General features: G+C 34.9%; 1 protein-coding gene across 1 annotated transcript in view; it reads right to left on the minus strand.

Moving 5' to 3' along the window:
• FAF1 (Fas associated factor 1) overlaps positions 1-17511 on the minus strand; it is a 151106-nt gene that overhangs the window by 67201 nt on the left and 66394 nt on the right. The window contains exon 8 of the mRNA XM_082287217.1: positions 3642-3728. Within this exon, the coding sequence (XP_082143343.1) occupies positions 3642-3728 (87 nt within the window). The remainder of the gene's footprint in view (positions 1-3641; positions 3729-17511) is intronic.

The following is a 17511-nucleotide window of genomic DNA, read 5'->3' on the forward strand; positions in this document are numbered from 1 at the left end:
GTACTTAGCAAAGAAACAGCTAAATATAACAGCAATGCTAATTAGATCATCCATAAGCATTTGAGATTTTTTTTATAGCCCAGAATTCTCTATTAATTCAGCTAAGGAATGTCAACCACATCTGCTACAGCCACCACAGAAGGGAAGATGGTCATGTTCACAGGGAATAAAGGTGGTTGTGTTCCCAAGGGATGATGCAGACCCTCAAGGTGTCAGTGGCCACACATTTGTCCTGCCTGAAATGCGACTGTTCAGCACCACAGCCGAGTAACTTGTCAGCGTGGACGTGTTTCTGCCCAAGCAAATATCCAATGGCTCATCTACACCACAAAGAAGTGGAGTTACTTGATGTGAAATGAGGATTCAAGGTCTTGACCAAGGGCACTGCTTTGGGAACAGAGCGTTAGGGGCAGCAGGTGGAAGGGTGGATGCTGAGTTCCCCTGGATGGGATCCGTGTGCCTGGGCACAGTTACAACACCGGGCACTTCATCTTCTGCCTTTGTCTGTCTCTCCCCTTTCCCCCCCTCAAACCTCACCCTAGAACTTTTACCTCTTTTTAATGCAGAAATATATTCCATTTTGACAAGCTCACTGTTGTTACTTACAAAGAAGCAGGATTTCTCACTGCTGCACTGAAATGACTTAAAACAATGAACTAATTAAGAAAAAAATCTGTAGCTTAAATATCAAGAATAAAAAGCAGCACAAGAGCAACCTCTCCTTCTTCCTCTATTGGGTGCTGTTCTATGCTACCAAAAAACCGCAGAAATATCAGTGACAACAAATCATTTTACTGAAATAAATCAAAAACCAGTGACCTCATGGGGGAAAAAAGAGTTTTACCTCAAACATACACATGTAAAACTAACATCCAGAAAGTCACCCATACATATAAATAAAATCACAATGCTTCCATGTAAAAACTGTAACTAAAACATCACCTACAACTGATCTCAGATTTTTTTTTTTTTACAGTGAACACATATTTGAATATTGCTCATTCCACTTGACACTAGTGATAACTACCAGTGAAAGCCTAGAAGTTCAGCCAATACAGCAAAAAAAAATGGAATAAATTTCAGAAATTTTACTAAATTATCCTGGCATGGTTCTCATTTTACAAACTCTGCAATGCTAAGATTGCTACAGAATCTAAAATAAAAATTGAGAACATATGGTGAATGTATTTAAAGTAAATTATAATTATGTTTTTTTATTTTCTAGGATTATTTTCAAGACTTCACTGTATCACTTGATGATATATATGCAAAAATAGATAAATTAACATTTTGAATACATTTAAGTTTTACTTATGTAAACGCATTAAAAAAAAAGAATTAGTATAAACTCATACATTTACTTTGAACTTTAACGAGCAGAACAGATATAACTTGTGGCATTGAAGTTATTCAGGCACAATAAAAGCTAAAACTTGTCCTTGCCAAACGGTGAAATGAGATTTGCACGGCCTGTGTATGCCTTGTTTCCCACAATCAAACTGCCACAGCATGAAAACATTCTCCTGCATGGGGAGGTTTTGATACCCATTTCCCTGGTGAAAGTGTGCAAAAGGATCTGAAAGAGTTATTGACAATTCATACAGTATCCCATATTCCATTAGATAGTACAAGCAGAGAACATATCTTAACTCTGAAGGGAGATGAAGCAACAATGTTTTAAATTACTATTGACTCCACTAAATTTCCTGATAATGTCAGAAGACTGTAGTCTGGCAGGTTCATAAGAGACTCAAGATGATACAGGAATCCAATTATGCCAAGTCTATTTAGCTGTCCTGTTTGCTAAGCCAAAGGTTAACGAGAACTGCACTGAAAAAACCTCCTGTGGTATTACAAAGTATTTCTTATGCTGCATAACATGCAAATGAAAAAGTATTTTAATCAAGTCTCTCTTTAACTCCTTAATTGCAATGGGGTATCCTACAAGACAGCAAATTAAAAACTCACGATGGAAAAAGTGATCTTAAAAATTTGCCACTGAACTCAAGAGATCATCATTAATTACTAAAGTAATTATTACTGAGTATTTCTAATTTGGAATAAGAAAGTTCAGATCACAGAAGCATACCTAGTCATTGCTATCATTAAATCTTTATAAATAGTAAGCTGTGGCCTCTAATTTTAGACAGAAATTAATTATATTTTTGTTGGCAACACATTCAAATCTGTTTACACAGCTGACAAGTTCCAGCTCCACCAGACTCAAGCAGTGAGCTTTGAGGACTCCTCTGCTTCAGAGCAGATGACTCAACATTCACCAATTTCATTAAAGATGAAAAGGGGAAAAAATTTACCTGCAACAATGTCACTTGTAAAAACAGACTTAAAGCAGATTCATGAGTTTTACATATGTGAGGTATTCAAAAGGAGGGGAAAAAATATGTGAAAACCTAACAGCTGTGGGAAAACAGATTAGAAGTGTTGAGTTTCCAATTCTTTTTTGGGCTAATGTAAACTAATAAAATGTTAAAATGGATCCACATTTCAAAGACTGTAATTACCACATGACACCATGCTGTTACTTCAGACCTTACTCAGGCTCAGATATGCCCTTGAATATATGGACAGAGATTTACCCACCCTTCTCAGACTTAAATACTGTTTCTGCAAACACCACCACAGATATATTTTACAAGTACATTAGAAATTCAGACAGCTTTTGCCTTTTTTTTTTTTTAATTGGCATAAATCCTTTACCCAGAGTAAAAAAAGGAGCAGTTATATTCAAACAGCAATTCTCCCTTTACAATATGAGAGTAGGAATAGACAGGAAAGTAATGCATGGCAGGTAATGGCAATATGTAAGAAAGTAAACTCCAAATCCATTTTCACTTTGTAGAACACTCAGGTTCAATTAAATACTTAATTTTTCTACATTTTTCTCAGGTCACAGAATCTACATACAACATAACTACACAATTATTTCAGCCTTTTAGGCATTTTTTTAGTGGATTGGTGTGGGGTTTTTCTAAAGAAAGGCAGACCTCACTAGCTGGCACTGGGAACATATTAGAAGAAGAAAATTATCTGAACAAAACTGAAAGACATGCTGTAAAACACACTGTAAGGACGACCATGCAAGGAAGGAAATCTAATATTTAATGGGATAGTGCAGGTAAGTCCCACAATTTTATGAATTTGTGGGCAATTCTCAGTCAGTGGATTCTGTCACCAGTGGTGACTCCTCATTGATTTCAGCAGGAACACCTCCTGCTCTGAAGCCAGGCAGAGGCTTAAGCATGAACTGAGTGAGCTAACACACTGTGTGGAAAATATCTAGATGTGTACTCAGAGCACAAATAAAAATCAGGGCTCTTTTCCTGAAGTTCAATCACTCAATAACTTCAACTTCCAAAATGCTGTGCAGCTTTGCTTCAGTCTAGAATATGTCTCCTTCTTGTCTAAAACATGCACTGAATCTGATACACAGGAATCACTTCCACACGCTTCAGTCATCCAAATTTTGAGCATTTGTATCTTCCAAGACAAAACTCTGAAGTGTGTGCAATGTTAAGGTACTGCATGTGAGACAGTAAATGCTACTGAGTGATTCCAATCAACAATCCATGTAAAACCAGCCATTTGCAGGAAGGAATGACATGAGAAGCAAAGGAACTCACCGAGTCGTCTGTGGCTGAAGAAGGCCAACCTTCCCACAACTGGTGACGGACAGGGATACTGGTCAGGTCATACACATTCCGCTTGACCTGGAAAAAAAATAAAAATAAATCAGAACTTGCTCTAAAAAAGGCAGCCAACCTGCACTGTTTTCATCACAGCCCCAAGTTTTCTATTTTTTCTGGTTACTGTAAAACGGGTTCCTTCAACGCTCTTAGATTCGGATGTGGTCAGCAGGTTTACACACAATACAGCAAAAAGCAACTGAAGAAACTGTGTTAAAAGAAAAAAATTAAAATCTAAAAATTACCATTCAAAATGCTTCATTATTACTTCAGCATTATGAAAGTGCAAAAAAAAATTCTTAACGGAAAATTTCCAAGTAAAAAGTACTACAAAGCAATGAAAAAAAGTTAAGGGAAACAGAAGGTAATAATAAAAATTCTGCTGCATCTTTTGCTAGTTAATTTTCACCTGAAAATATTGTGTGGAAACCTAATCAAATAAGAAATACAACTAATTTTGTATAAGTTTCTTAAATGGGATCCAAAAATAAAAATCAGTATATTAAACCTGAAAATATTAATTAATAAGCACATTTTCAATTAAGACAACACATTTCAAATATTTATTAACAAAATGCTAAGTAACTAATTTTTACATCAACTCTTTTCTCATGCTATTAAATTAGAAGTCACTACTGTTAATCATCTCACATGATGATTAACAGAAGGAATGAAGGAGGGGGAAAAAGAAGAAGAAAGAGTTGAAAATTTCAAATACTGGAAGAATACTGCAAAATACAAGAATCACAAAACTCCTTCCATGAAAACATTACCACAGACAGAAAAGCAGACAAGTTTTATTGGAAGTTTTGTGATAAACAATTATTTAAATCACAAAAATATTTATTTTGGTACTTAGGATGGAGAGTGGTATCTTAAATTCTGAACAATGTCTTACACCTGAACATAAAGACTGCACAAATAATGTACAAATATTGCCCATCTGGACCACAGTTGTGAACAACAAAATCTTCCAGCGAGCCATGGTCGCTTTTCATAGAAATCACAGAACAGTCTGGGTTAGAAGGAACCTTAAAGATCCTCTCATTCCAACCTCACGACCTGGGCAGAGACACCTCCCACTACACCAGGTTGCTCAGAGCCCCATCCAACCTGGTCTTTTTTTGGTTTGCCTTTCATAAAACTGCTATGTGGGAATACAAGGTCCTCCCACATTTTCACAGGTCTAGACAGATCCCAACCACCTATACTGCATCCAGAAAAACATTCTCAAAGATTTGATACTTTTTAATAGTATTTTGTATGACCATTCTCTAGGCAAAATATCTGAACAAGTCACAAGGTCTGCATCCCGGTCTCGGCTCCGAGAAGGCTGCACAGTCCAACACTAACAGACACAAGAGCCCATTAAACCAAAAGATATTAAGGCAGATGGCTAATATTTGACTTAAATCAAATGACAAGGCTACTCCAAAAACTGTCTTTTGATGCCTTCTTTAGATTTTCCCTTGTTCACTTGTCAACAGGAAACAAACAGCAATTAATTGTGTTCTAACTTCTGCTATGAGAATTACTAAAAGTTCCATGAACTGAAAAAAATTATTATATTATAGCTGTCAGCAGAAAAAGGTCTTTGAGCTAGCACCTTGCCTGCAGTCTAGTCTTACCCTGCGTTAACAACTTTTTCTGAACAGAAAAACAGTTTGCAAAAATCAGAAAGAAAGCTGAAATTTGCCAAAATGGTAACTGCTAACATAATCCCTGTAGATAAAGGTTTCATATTCCAGAAATGAATTAAAGACAATTCTATACTACCATTCTTAGGAAGATAATACAAAAAAAAAGAGATATTTTATACCATTTGATCCTACCCATTAATCAGTACTGGACATTTCTTCAGCACTGAAGCACAGTTGAAGTTTGACTCCATGGTAAAGTAATATGAACATATGGAATGTACATATGCTCCCTCTAAAATTTGTCATTTATTTTTAGTACAGGATATGTATGAAACATCTGGCAATAAATACTCATCTTAAAATATTTTTGCATAATGAAATAGCACCAAAACTCTTTCCCTGGATCATCTTTAGAGACAAATGCTCCATGGATCCTTTCTTTTAAATTCTGCACAACAATAAATGGATGGAGAATATGTGTGCAGACATTAAGCAGTGAAATAATTGTTCTAATCACTGTAATATAATCTAAGGAGGGTGAGGGACAAGGCAGGGATTTCCACACATAGTCTTCCTCACAAATGGTGCTTTGGACAACATTCTTCAAAAGATTCTTCATGGCACAGCCACGAAGGTTGCCAAAAAATACCCTCAACTGAGAAAACTCAGGGCATATTGAGATGCAACACAAAGTACAGTGCTCTTACTGTATTTTCAGATCTTTCATTCAATTACTGTTGCTCTTTCTCATTATTTTTAGTACTAGAAGTTATTTCATGCTAATAAAGTGCCACTTAGGAAAAACTGTGAAGCACTGTGTCACATTTCTGGATAGATTTAATATATAGGCTATGCAGATAATAATTTCAATAGCATCAGTTTAAAGCTTTATGCACATAAATATTCTGCACAGGTGAGTAGGAAAGAAAAGCTTCAACTTATTCTCCAAGAGTAAGATACAATACACCTCCAACTCTTGAGTCTGTATCTCACTAAAGAATGGAAGTTAGGCCATGTGGGTTTCTTACCTGGATATTTCAACATCAATAAGCGGAGCTTGGATTTTTAGCTCAGCTTTGCATTCACTGTATGTTTTAGAATCATTAAGATATCTCTCCATTTTTTCCCAAAACTGGTAAATTACATGTACACATGATAACCTTTATGCTAATATTAGTTTTGTTTAGGAGTTTTTGCAGGGAGACTGACCTGGTAACTATGCTTCAATTGAAAAAAAAAAAATTGCAACTATATTTCAACTAAAAAAATTGAAATAAGAACACTGGGGTTTTAAGATATAGAATACTGAAGTTTCTATTAGCAATTCAAGTGGACTTCATTTTAGTGCTTCCTCATAGTGTCCTTGATAGCTTTGTAAAGAAATGTTGCTTCATACTGACCCCACAACAGCCCAAAATGTAACAATCCTGATATGTGTGTGATCATGAGAACACAGTTCTTGCTGGTTCAGTTTTCTTGCATTAAAAACCAGGATAAACCGTCCCTGTGAAATATTTATTTTCCAGTTACACACCAGAAATAATATTATTTTCACAATATAAAACTCTAAAGTGCGCTATTTTTAAATAACAAGTGAAACTTATTTACAGAAACATGGGATCAATAGGACTACATAATATTGTTTTCAAAAAGCCTTCAGAAGTAAAAATAAATAACTCGGAAGTCACATTCCTCAAATTCCCTTTTAATTCCAAAGTACAACAGAAAGGCATTATGAAAAAAACAGTATTTCCCTTCTTTCATTAACTCATCTGTAACTGCACTGAATTCAATAACATTCCTCTGCTATTCTAAGCTTGAAAGGCATGCTCGGGGTAAAGTGTTATGTTGGTATAAAGCACAATGCCAGACTGATGTGCTGGACAAAAGTGATCAAAGTTGAAGTAATTTTAGCCAACGCACAAGTATTCTGCTGCATTATTCTACCAGAATGACATCTGTTGAGCAACTCGTCGCAGAATAAATCAGTTGTTATAGGCAGGCCTGGCTGGGTAGGGGACCATGTAAGACTGATTAGAGTAATGTTTGATTAAACAAACTGCTTGCAGTTAAGATCATAACTGGATTTGGAATTCATGCCAAAGTAGTCCTCTTCCAAACAACAAGCCACAATCGATTATTTAAGATAAAATAAGCTTGCTTTTAATGATTTGATTTTTGGTTTCTTTGATAATTAGAGCACTATTATGAAAGCAGACTGTAAAATATTTTAGAGATTAGAATATTTACCAACTGAGTATAGAAAACCCCTTTTCTTCATTAAATGACTGAATTTCAGTTTAAAGTGAAAAACTCCGTGAGGAGGAAAAAGTTTTAAAGATTCATATAAAGCATAACCATAAACCACTCCTTCACTGGGCCAATAAAAATCTACAGCCACACTCTCCACATAATGGAAAAAAGTTAGCACAGTAAATGGACAAAGTCTGTGTTAAGGATTTTACTTTTAAATTCACTTGGCATTGAGAGGACGACCGAAATCTTTATTGTGTAAAGCAAACTCTAAATTGCAGTGCCATCCACTGAGCTACATTTATTGGCAAACTTCTTGGTCCCCCACTTTTGATCAGTTTGAAATACGAATTGGTGGCATTGTCTTTGTGCAGCTCAGAACGTCTTTTCATAATGTTCAAATGCCATGGTGACTGGCACATTACTATGGCAGCCACCCTTCAGATTATCATCTCCAGAATATAAGAGATCATTTAAAAACAAATTAAAGGCACATCTATTTGGTTTCACTACTCAGCTGTAAACAGTATCAATACAATCATTTAAGCAAAAAAGAAAAATAGCCCATATATTTCAGATCCAGTGTTACTTGGAAAATTATGTATAATTCCTGCAGAATTCCCCACCTTACAGCTATACATTGGTGCTGAAAAACCACAAGAAGTTTTACCTTCAGCTTATTTTCACTGGTTTTAGAAGGGAGTTAAAATACTAAACAACTTTTAATAATTTAAGAAAACCCATATGTCAAAGTAGCCAACACACTCAGAAAATTTCCCAGATAGAGGCAGTGTTACCTTCCTATCTTTCACTGGTTTCTTTAAACAGGTTAATATGTTGCTTTAAAAGTAAGGTTAAACACAAAAGATACACTTCATTTGCAGATATGAAGCTAAACCAACATTCAAGGTCCTTCCACATTCATATTAGTAAGGATAAAGTGAAGCAAAACATACCACAGGGCAAAAAAGTCTGTACCAGCTAATGTGATGACAACAACCTTGTGGTGATTGCACTTATCAGGAATATGTAGCTATTTTCTCATCTCTGAATGAGAAAAATCTGAAACCTGCTGTCAAAAACCAAAAATCTAACACTTACTAAATGACTAAAAAAAATAAATTTATGCTGAATCATCAAAGAACTGTCATGCCTGAATCTGTATCTTTGAATCACAACAAATCACAACAAAGTTTAACAGTAGTTTCCCTCAGGCTTTTTTCTGCTTATGCAGGTACAAAGTTAAGTGAAATAATGTACATAATGAACTTTTGTTAGTCTTATTATTAAATATAATTTATGCAAAGCTGTAAATTGGCTGAGATGCTAAAGACTGTTCCAGGCACATAGGCAGCATGAAAGACAGTGCAAAAATGAGTGCATGAAAGGCAGACAAAAGGAGCAATAAAGTCAGAGGACTGTGAGGAATGTGGAATGTGAGTTGGGGGACGCAGGGAAGTGAGATCAGATGCAGACAGTCCAAGGTTGCATGGGGCACTGATGGTACAGTGGAAATCTTGACTTTGACATTGTAACAGGGAAGAAGCCAAGACAAGTAACCAAAATTTTTAGGAGACAGCAATAATACAGGCGGGGGCAGTGCCAGGAAGAACTCCAAAGTAAGCAGAAGCATTTTGGTGAAGAAAAGAAGAAAGACGGAAAGAAAGGAGACAAACCCAGCTAAAGTGATAGGCTTAGAGATTATAGACAAAAGCATTTAACATCTCTGCCAGGCAAAATTCCAACAGATAGCAAAGAGCACTGAGAATCTGGCAGGAATAGATGGGAAGCAGTGGCAGAATCAACCAAGTTTCTAAGCACAGAGAAGCACCAAAGGTGATAAAATGCTGAATTTGAAAAGATAACAATGTTATCAACACCTGTGAACAAAAGATTAGTTAGATAAAAGGGTGATTGCAGTTAATTGTGGACTAACAAGAATTATTAAAAATACAGAGATGCAAAACTAGAGAGAAAGAATTTCTGAATTTCTTAACCTTAAAAGAAATTTTTAGCCAGCTACCCACAGATAGGATATAGTCATACACAGTAAAGTAGTGCACTGTGTGAACCACCACTAACATTAACACCCAAACCAGAACTCTCAGGTTACTTTACCCAAGACTCATTTAAAGGAAAGGTTATAAATCTGCTCCACTCACAATTTTGTCTGGATTCTTGTCTTTCCACTACATAACATAATAAACTATACTAAAGCATAAAAAGCAAAGATTCTTTAAATCTTCAAATTTTAATTTTACTCTAAGTTTTACATTAGAAATAATAGTGCAATTCTAAAGACATCAAATGATAACCTCCCTCTTCTTGCAGCAGCTGACTGAAGTTTAAATTACAGAATGATTCCAATTAATGAATTAAGATGTCAGAATTGGGCTATTTTTAAATAACAGCATCTGCTTCTTGCAGATTTTATACCACTGAAACTCTCTAAGGAAGACTCACTATGCTATTTACATTCACACATTCTCAATTCACTCTGTTGTAATCTAAAAGAAAAAATACACTTCCAATGTAAATATTTAAAATCTATATTGGATGCAAAATAAAACCTCACCTGCCCAAGCCTATCAGCCAAAAGTCAGTAGTGATTCAGCACTTTTATAAAATGCACAGGAACTCCACTGTGTGTTTTACGAAAATACATTTTCTAATTAATTTTTTATTTCATATCTCTTCCTTTAAATTACTATTTTTGCTTTTAATATCTCTGAAAATATTCAGCTGTGCATTTATTAAGTTTTCCTGTTTAGTAGGCTAAAGCTTTGAAACCTTGTTTCTTATTTAATGCACAACAGGAATGCATTATACTCTAATATAATTGATTTTAATTCAATGTCCAAAATACATAACTTGCTTATTCTACTATGACAAATAAAACTGAAACAAATAAAAGCACTAAAACATGCATAACTCATTAAAGTAGTTTTCTCTTCCCTCTCATTAGAACTGTTTCATTTTCAAATTAAAAACAATACGCAATTTCTGACCTTAACAAAAGGGCCCTAAGACAACCTGAATGTCCATTGTACTTCAGCCACATACAAAGCAGAATTCATCAGTGAGTTACAACACACACACACAGAAAACCAACAGAAAATTTTATGCCAGGTTTTTGTGTACCATTTTTCAACAATTAAACACATTTTATGTACAGAAACGCCACTAATGCATCCAACTTTAAAGTGCATGGAACAGTGTTTGAACCAAAATAAACCCAGTTTAAACTATGTCAAAAATGGGTTGCATTGTACTGTAGCACTCAACAAATACTCTGCTAATATCTTAATTAAAAAGCTTGGTGGAATTGTTCACATTAACTTAGATCTGGAAAATAATGTGCAAATTTTTGCTGACATTTTGCTGATAAGAGGTCAAACCAAGAAGATTATATCATATTAAACACGGAGCTAATGTATTTTCTGAGGATTCCAATTCCTTCATTACAGTACTTGGAAGAGAGATTGAAGTACATGAATTTTGCCTCTTATGGTTGGAAAGGTGGAGTAAGAACTTCATGTATCTAGGGATTAAATGAATATTTTAATGTAAACACTACATTCAGTTTGAGAGATGAGGCGAGGAGAAACTGGCAACTACTATGACAGATTAAGTGGCTGGATAAGTAAAGGCAAAGTTAATGTAATACTTGGCTATTATGTATTTTAAAATGGCAGAGGGAGGAAAACTTTCAGGAGAAAGAATCTGTAACCAGACAGTAACCTTAAAAAAGAGAGATGATTCACCAAAGCAATTTAGTAAAAACATCTAATTTAGGAAAATAAGGTACCAAATATGAGGAACCAGCACCACTTCCATAAAGGCATATGGATTCTTTACTCCCCAACTAGGCACTTACAGCCTCATTTCCCCAGATTTATATCCATCATAAGGTATCATTAAACAAAATCCAAAAAAACCCCATTCATTTGATTTCATTTATATAAATTCTTGATGACTACAGCTAGTCCAAATAACTTACGTGAAATACTACTGGCAAACTTTAAATGTCCTAAATTCAGAAAATAAACTGCTTTTTCCTAAGCCAGCTGGCTGTGCTCTAGCCTTTTGTTCTACAGCTGTGATACACCTTCCATGACACCCCCTACCCACTTTACAGCCTCAGTGAGCAACTGTATTTCTGAGCTGTAACACTTATTCAAATGATTGAGAAATTTTTGTCAACTAGGAGTTACTAGAAGCTCATCCAGTTTGGAAATCACAAGGTTATTTAAAAATTCATTAACTAATGACATTTAAGATTCATTATATTTTGTAAATTTTTGCAAGGAAGTGTTCGGCAGTTTCCTTTTAGCAATAGAAATAACATTGTGAATAAATTATTTTCATAGATTTCACAATTATTCATACTTCATTATCCCCTATTTCATTAATTTGATCTCATATTTTAGCCGCTTTTAAACCAATCCTTCTTGGATGCAATTTGACCTTTTAAAATGGATTTGTGTGTACCTTAACATTACAATCTAAAAAACCATGGTTCATTAGGTAATACTAGTATATTTTTGGTTAGACCTGAAAATTTTGAAATAGAAAATAAAAGCAAGGCTACAACTATCCATTTACTGGATCTTCTGATGTGTGAACTTCTGACTGCCTCATGCAATCCATATAAATGTGTGTGTGTGTGTGTGTATGTATATATATATATACCTACAACAAAATCTGAAAAGATGGATGCCCCAAGCACATGAGATGTTCCCTCAAATACTTAGCAAGATATTTTTTCAACCTCAACGTTCTTGTCCAGACAATTTTGAGAATTAACCTGAGCTCTCTTCAAGCTACCAGATACTACTTTTTGCCAGTGCCCTGGATCAGCCTTCTCACGGGCTGCAGCATGTGGCAAATGTTAAGTACATTCACAATTTTATATTATACACGATATTAAAATTCTACATACAGCTGTCTGGCTGTCTTTAAAACGTGGGCTTAGTTCTCAATGCCTCAGTTTTCTGACAGCATACATGCACATTCTAATTCTGTAAAATAAAGAAACCTCTTTGCTGATGTCCATCTTTAAATCTCTAAAATTAGCTATCCTTGTTGAGCAGCATTGCTGCTAAATGCAAGGTACAATCTTCTGAACTTGATGGTGAAGCTCCTGGATGCTGCTATATGGCCTGCACTGTGCAAAGGTTCAGCTCACATAATTATTATTATTCATTGCTTGTAGTGCCTAGGAGACCTAATTGTGATAATCCCCTCTGAACTTTAAACTGCATGACCCTTTGATTTTTTTAATAGAAGGTTAAAAGAAGAAACAAATTCCTATAGAAGGAGAAGGGAAAACACATTCTTAAGAAATTGGGGCAAGAGACATGAGTATTTTTTTAAAAAAATCATTTTAGTAGCACACAAGCATGAGGTTGAAATGGGGTATGAAAGAATTAAGACTGTGAGCTAGCTGTGACATTAGAGATTGAAAGGAAGATGAGATTAGGGTTAAAAGAGATCAAACTACAAAGACTTACTGCCAAAACAATTTTACAAATTTATTTGAAAACACCTTAAACACTTCTACTAACAAAATAAAACTGCTGATAATACCTGAAGTTTGTTTGTTTGCTTGTTTGATTGTTCGACATGCACTGACACAGAAAAGATACATTTTGAAGTCCTAGCTTGCTTTTCCACTCAGCAGGAATGGTCATTTGAAAATATCACTTATTAGTTACCTAAATGACACAGCACTGCTCTCTGGAAACTTTTAACTCACCTCTATGCACATTATGAAAGAAAACAGCAACTGCTCCTCAGGCATCTATTACCAGATCACCATCAAAAGGCATCTACTCTTTTGGCAAAACATTCAGTTGCAATATGAAGGGTAAATACAGTTTCTAATGTTTTTACCCCCAAGGTCCCAATTTCAGTTGATTTTATGTCCTGAAACACGGAGAGATTGCCAAATACCTTGATACTTATTGATCATGAAGTTAAGTACGTGCCAAGACCATTAACTTTGATCCAAGCCATTCAAAATTGGTATGAAAACACAATTTCAACTATAAAATACACATTCTGTCCATCCTAACATGTCTCAGACTTATCAAAAGCTACTGTCACTACTGGGTAATGGTAAAATATTAACTAAAGCTGAGAAGTAAGAAAAAAGCCCCATGCCTGTTAACACAGGCTTGGTCCCACCTTGTCCACATCACTTGTGCATATATTCATTTATAGCACAGTGACTCTCGTGGATAAAGTCAGGCTCCCACTCATAATGACATTAAAGATTGTTTCTGAATTATCACTGGTAATGAAAGAGAGAGTTGATGTGACTCTTGCAGTGGAGAGGAAATCTGTTACATTTTCACAGCTGTCATGTTCTGAACAAAATAAAAGTTTAGACAAATATATTTCTAGTCAAACACCCTCATCTTCATTTAAAAAGTAACTGGCTTGCAACAGCCGAAGCATGATAAATAAATATATTGGTCTTTGGTCACTTCCCTACTTGGGAATTTTCAAGGGTTTCAAAAGTAATCGCTCAAACAAATGAATGGTAAAACAAATGGTCATTTTTAGGAACTAACAGGGAGAAGAATGGAAGCTAGAAGTCCAATTCTTACTGCATTCAATCATAGTAAAGAGCACTATTTAGATACATATAGGTGGAAAAGGGGAAAAAAACCAAAACCCAACCAAAAAACTCCCACTTAAAAGTTTCTTTTCACTTTGGTTCAACAAGAGAATAAATCCTACTGCCTTCCCCAAATCTCAGATTATGACTCCAAGAAAGATGTTCCTTAACACATTTCACTAACAGTATCTTCCTCCACTCCTACCCAACTACGTTTCAAAATAGAAACTGATTCTGTTTCAGTCTTAAAAAATGCATAAACCACATTTGCTTCAGCAATCCTTAATTTAAGTGATAAGCCTACCAAGTTTTGTCTAAGAAAGAGAACATCACAAAATCAGTATTTTCTCATGTGTTCTTACTTGTTCTCTACACAATCGATAAAATAAACTTTTGTGAGTTTATTTTAAAAATAAACCATATTTTCTTGCTCCTAGAGAACATAAAATCTATTCAAATTTTTGTAAATAAATGGTCAATAATTATAAAGCATTTGCGAATTTACACATCATATGAAAAATAGTTCAATCTATTAACTTTGTGAAGCCAAGTACCACAGTCATGCAGAGAGTTGTGAAGTACTTTCACATGAAGAAATCCTCCAATATCTCTACCTTCAACATTTTACTTCTCTCTTCGCACCACTTTTACACTTAAAAGTCACAGCAAACCTGCTGCTTAGTGAAGAGAGATGAGCAGACTTGCTCTGCAGCCCTTTTATTCCTAGGGCCAGCACACAACGTGCATCTAAAAAGGAAGATGAGACACAGATATGAAGGTCTTGTGCATTATATTAATTTCCCAAAGCAAAAATTATGTGCAAAGTGCATTTTTTCTGAAGACTTACTGGTATTATTACCATAAAAAGAGAAGATGGGTCATCCAGAAACCCATCAATAACTCAAGTGCTGACTTGCTGGGTTCACTTCAGTTGTTGGTATCAGGTAGTTGGCAGACTTTTATGTGAAATCTCTGTAGGAAGTCAGCTCTAAAGTAAACTGTGACATCTTTTCTCAGTCACTCTAGCTATGAATTTAATAAATTCTTCGATGTGGTTGCACTTGAATAGATATTCTATTCATGTTATTCTGAACTCAAGTTAAACTATAAAACAATGTTCATTGAGCTGTCAGTCAAATTTCTACTAACAAAAACATTTCTGGGTACTTCCTCCATTTCATTTTCATGTCTACCAAATCAAAACTTCTTCTGAGGTCCTTCTGTATATCAATAATATTCAGAAGTAATTTGAAATTAATTTCTGCTTCAACAAAGTAATGGCTGTTAGTTTCACAATGGAAAAGAATTGCAGACAAACAATGTGTTTTAAGAATACCAACACACACACATCAATTACAAATACAGTTACTAATATTGCTGATTGCTAATACATTTAAGGTATATGCATGCAAGGTGCCCAATTTTACTATTAACAAGCAGCTCTCCTATATACATATACATTTTTAAAAAGAGAATTCAGTCTATTTAACAATTCACTAACAAAGCTATTCCTTAGCTCATCCCTGCCATAACCTGCTCTATTCAGAAACATATGGGAAAAGACATTAAATAACCAGTGAAAACCATGGACTTCTGGTATTAGTGCTACACATTGCATACCCCTATTCATTATTCCACCTCCCTTGTTTAATCTATCATTAAGACTCAGTGACCCTACACTAAATTTAAAGCAGATCCTTCCTTCCTCCCATGCCTAAATTCACATACTTTTCTAGTTGGGGATGCCCTCAAGTATTAGCCACTCTACAGGGTTTCTCTAATCTCAGCTCTGAACTATGTTGTGCTATAGAAGCAAGAAATTGCTGGTTTACATCTTTAACTATGGAATCTTCCACCCAAAAAAATCCCCTCCTTTACTTAATAAGATAGAGAAAAATCTTTCATGTAGAAGATATTTAACATGTTTAAAAATTATGTATTTTCCTTTATATGACATAGAATAAAAGTTATAAGGTATATTACTTTAAAGCACTGCTTCCCTGAACTTGTTTCCCAAACAGAGTTCCACTGGCAGCAATTTCATAGCTTTCAAAAGTTTATTGTTACATGGTAGAAAAGCTAGAACTTTATTTGTATTCAAAGTCAGTATGAAACAGGTTTCTAACAAACAAATTTAAAAAAAATAAAGTAAGAAGATGACCAAAAATCAGATATTAGACTTGTTTTTGTTTTTTAACATAGGAACTAAAACCATACAAAAATATTAAGACCTCTACCCCTTTCATTTCTTTTTACTGACACAGTTTGCAGTTTAAAAATAATGGCACTACAGGTGGAAACATATCATGAGTTTTCTGAATGAGGAACAAGAATCATTATTATTGCCATCTCTAGTATTTTTCAACTATACCCCTGCCTTCGTCTTCCACAACAAGGGGAACACTGGTCTGCACCAGGATTTTAAAAAGTTAAAGACACTAAGACTGTGAGTGAAGCAGAGATGAAATTCTCTCAAGTTAACAAAATGAGTCAGGCAAAGGTACAATCCAAATACAGATTTTTATGCCTACCAAAAGAAGTCATAAAAATTTGTTTAGGTTTCATGAGTAATACTACTTTTAGTGTATTTAAAAATGTTTAAACACACTTCCTCAAAAAATAGAATAAAGTTGAAAAAAGCAGCTGCAACCTGGCCAAAAAGCCCAATATGCATTCTCTCTGGCTCTTTCTTTAATTTAAGTCTTTCCCCAAGCAAGTCAGTACTTGAACAAGTATACATGAGTCATAACTACATGTAGAATACAAAAAGTTGATGGGAAAAGCAAATTAGTAAGGTTCAAGTTGTCAGGTTATCAGATAACAGAAAAATATTAGGAACAGTTAAAATAAACATGGTAAGCCAAGAGCAACACTAGAAAACCTGAAGTCTAAGTTCTACACAGGTGCAGACATGGGAAGATGAAGAGAAAGTGTTACTGGAGAACGAAAATAAACAGTAACTGTGAACTCTACAGATCAATTTGGAGACAAAAATTTTCTGGAAGCCTCTCCAAGAAGAAGTTTTCTTTACAAACAGCAAGACTTTTATGAAGAAAAGAGGTCCTGCTAAGGCCCCAGTCCCGCAACCTCTAGTTCAGGCATTTTTCCTGAACTGGACTGGCTTCCAGACCTGGACTGCTTAAATTAAAAATACAAGTAGTCTACAATATTGAAATCACATTTTCCTTTCGAATTCCAAAATATTAAAAGAAAACTACATTATCTTGTTCCATTAAAGGAGTGCACAGCTGTCTCTCTCAAAGCAACGAGCTTATTCACTGTATCTTCA

This window comes from Coloeus monedula, assembly GCF_965178545.1.
Source record: "Coloeus monedula genome assembly, chromosome: 9".
Classification (NCBI taxonomy): Eukaryota; Metazoa; Chordata; class Aves; order Passeriformes; family Corvidae; genus Coloeus; species Coloeus monedula.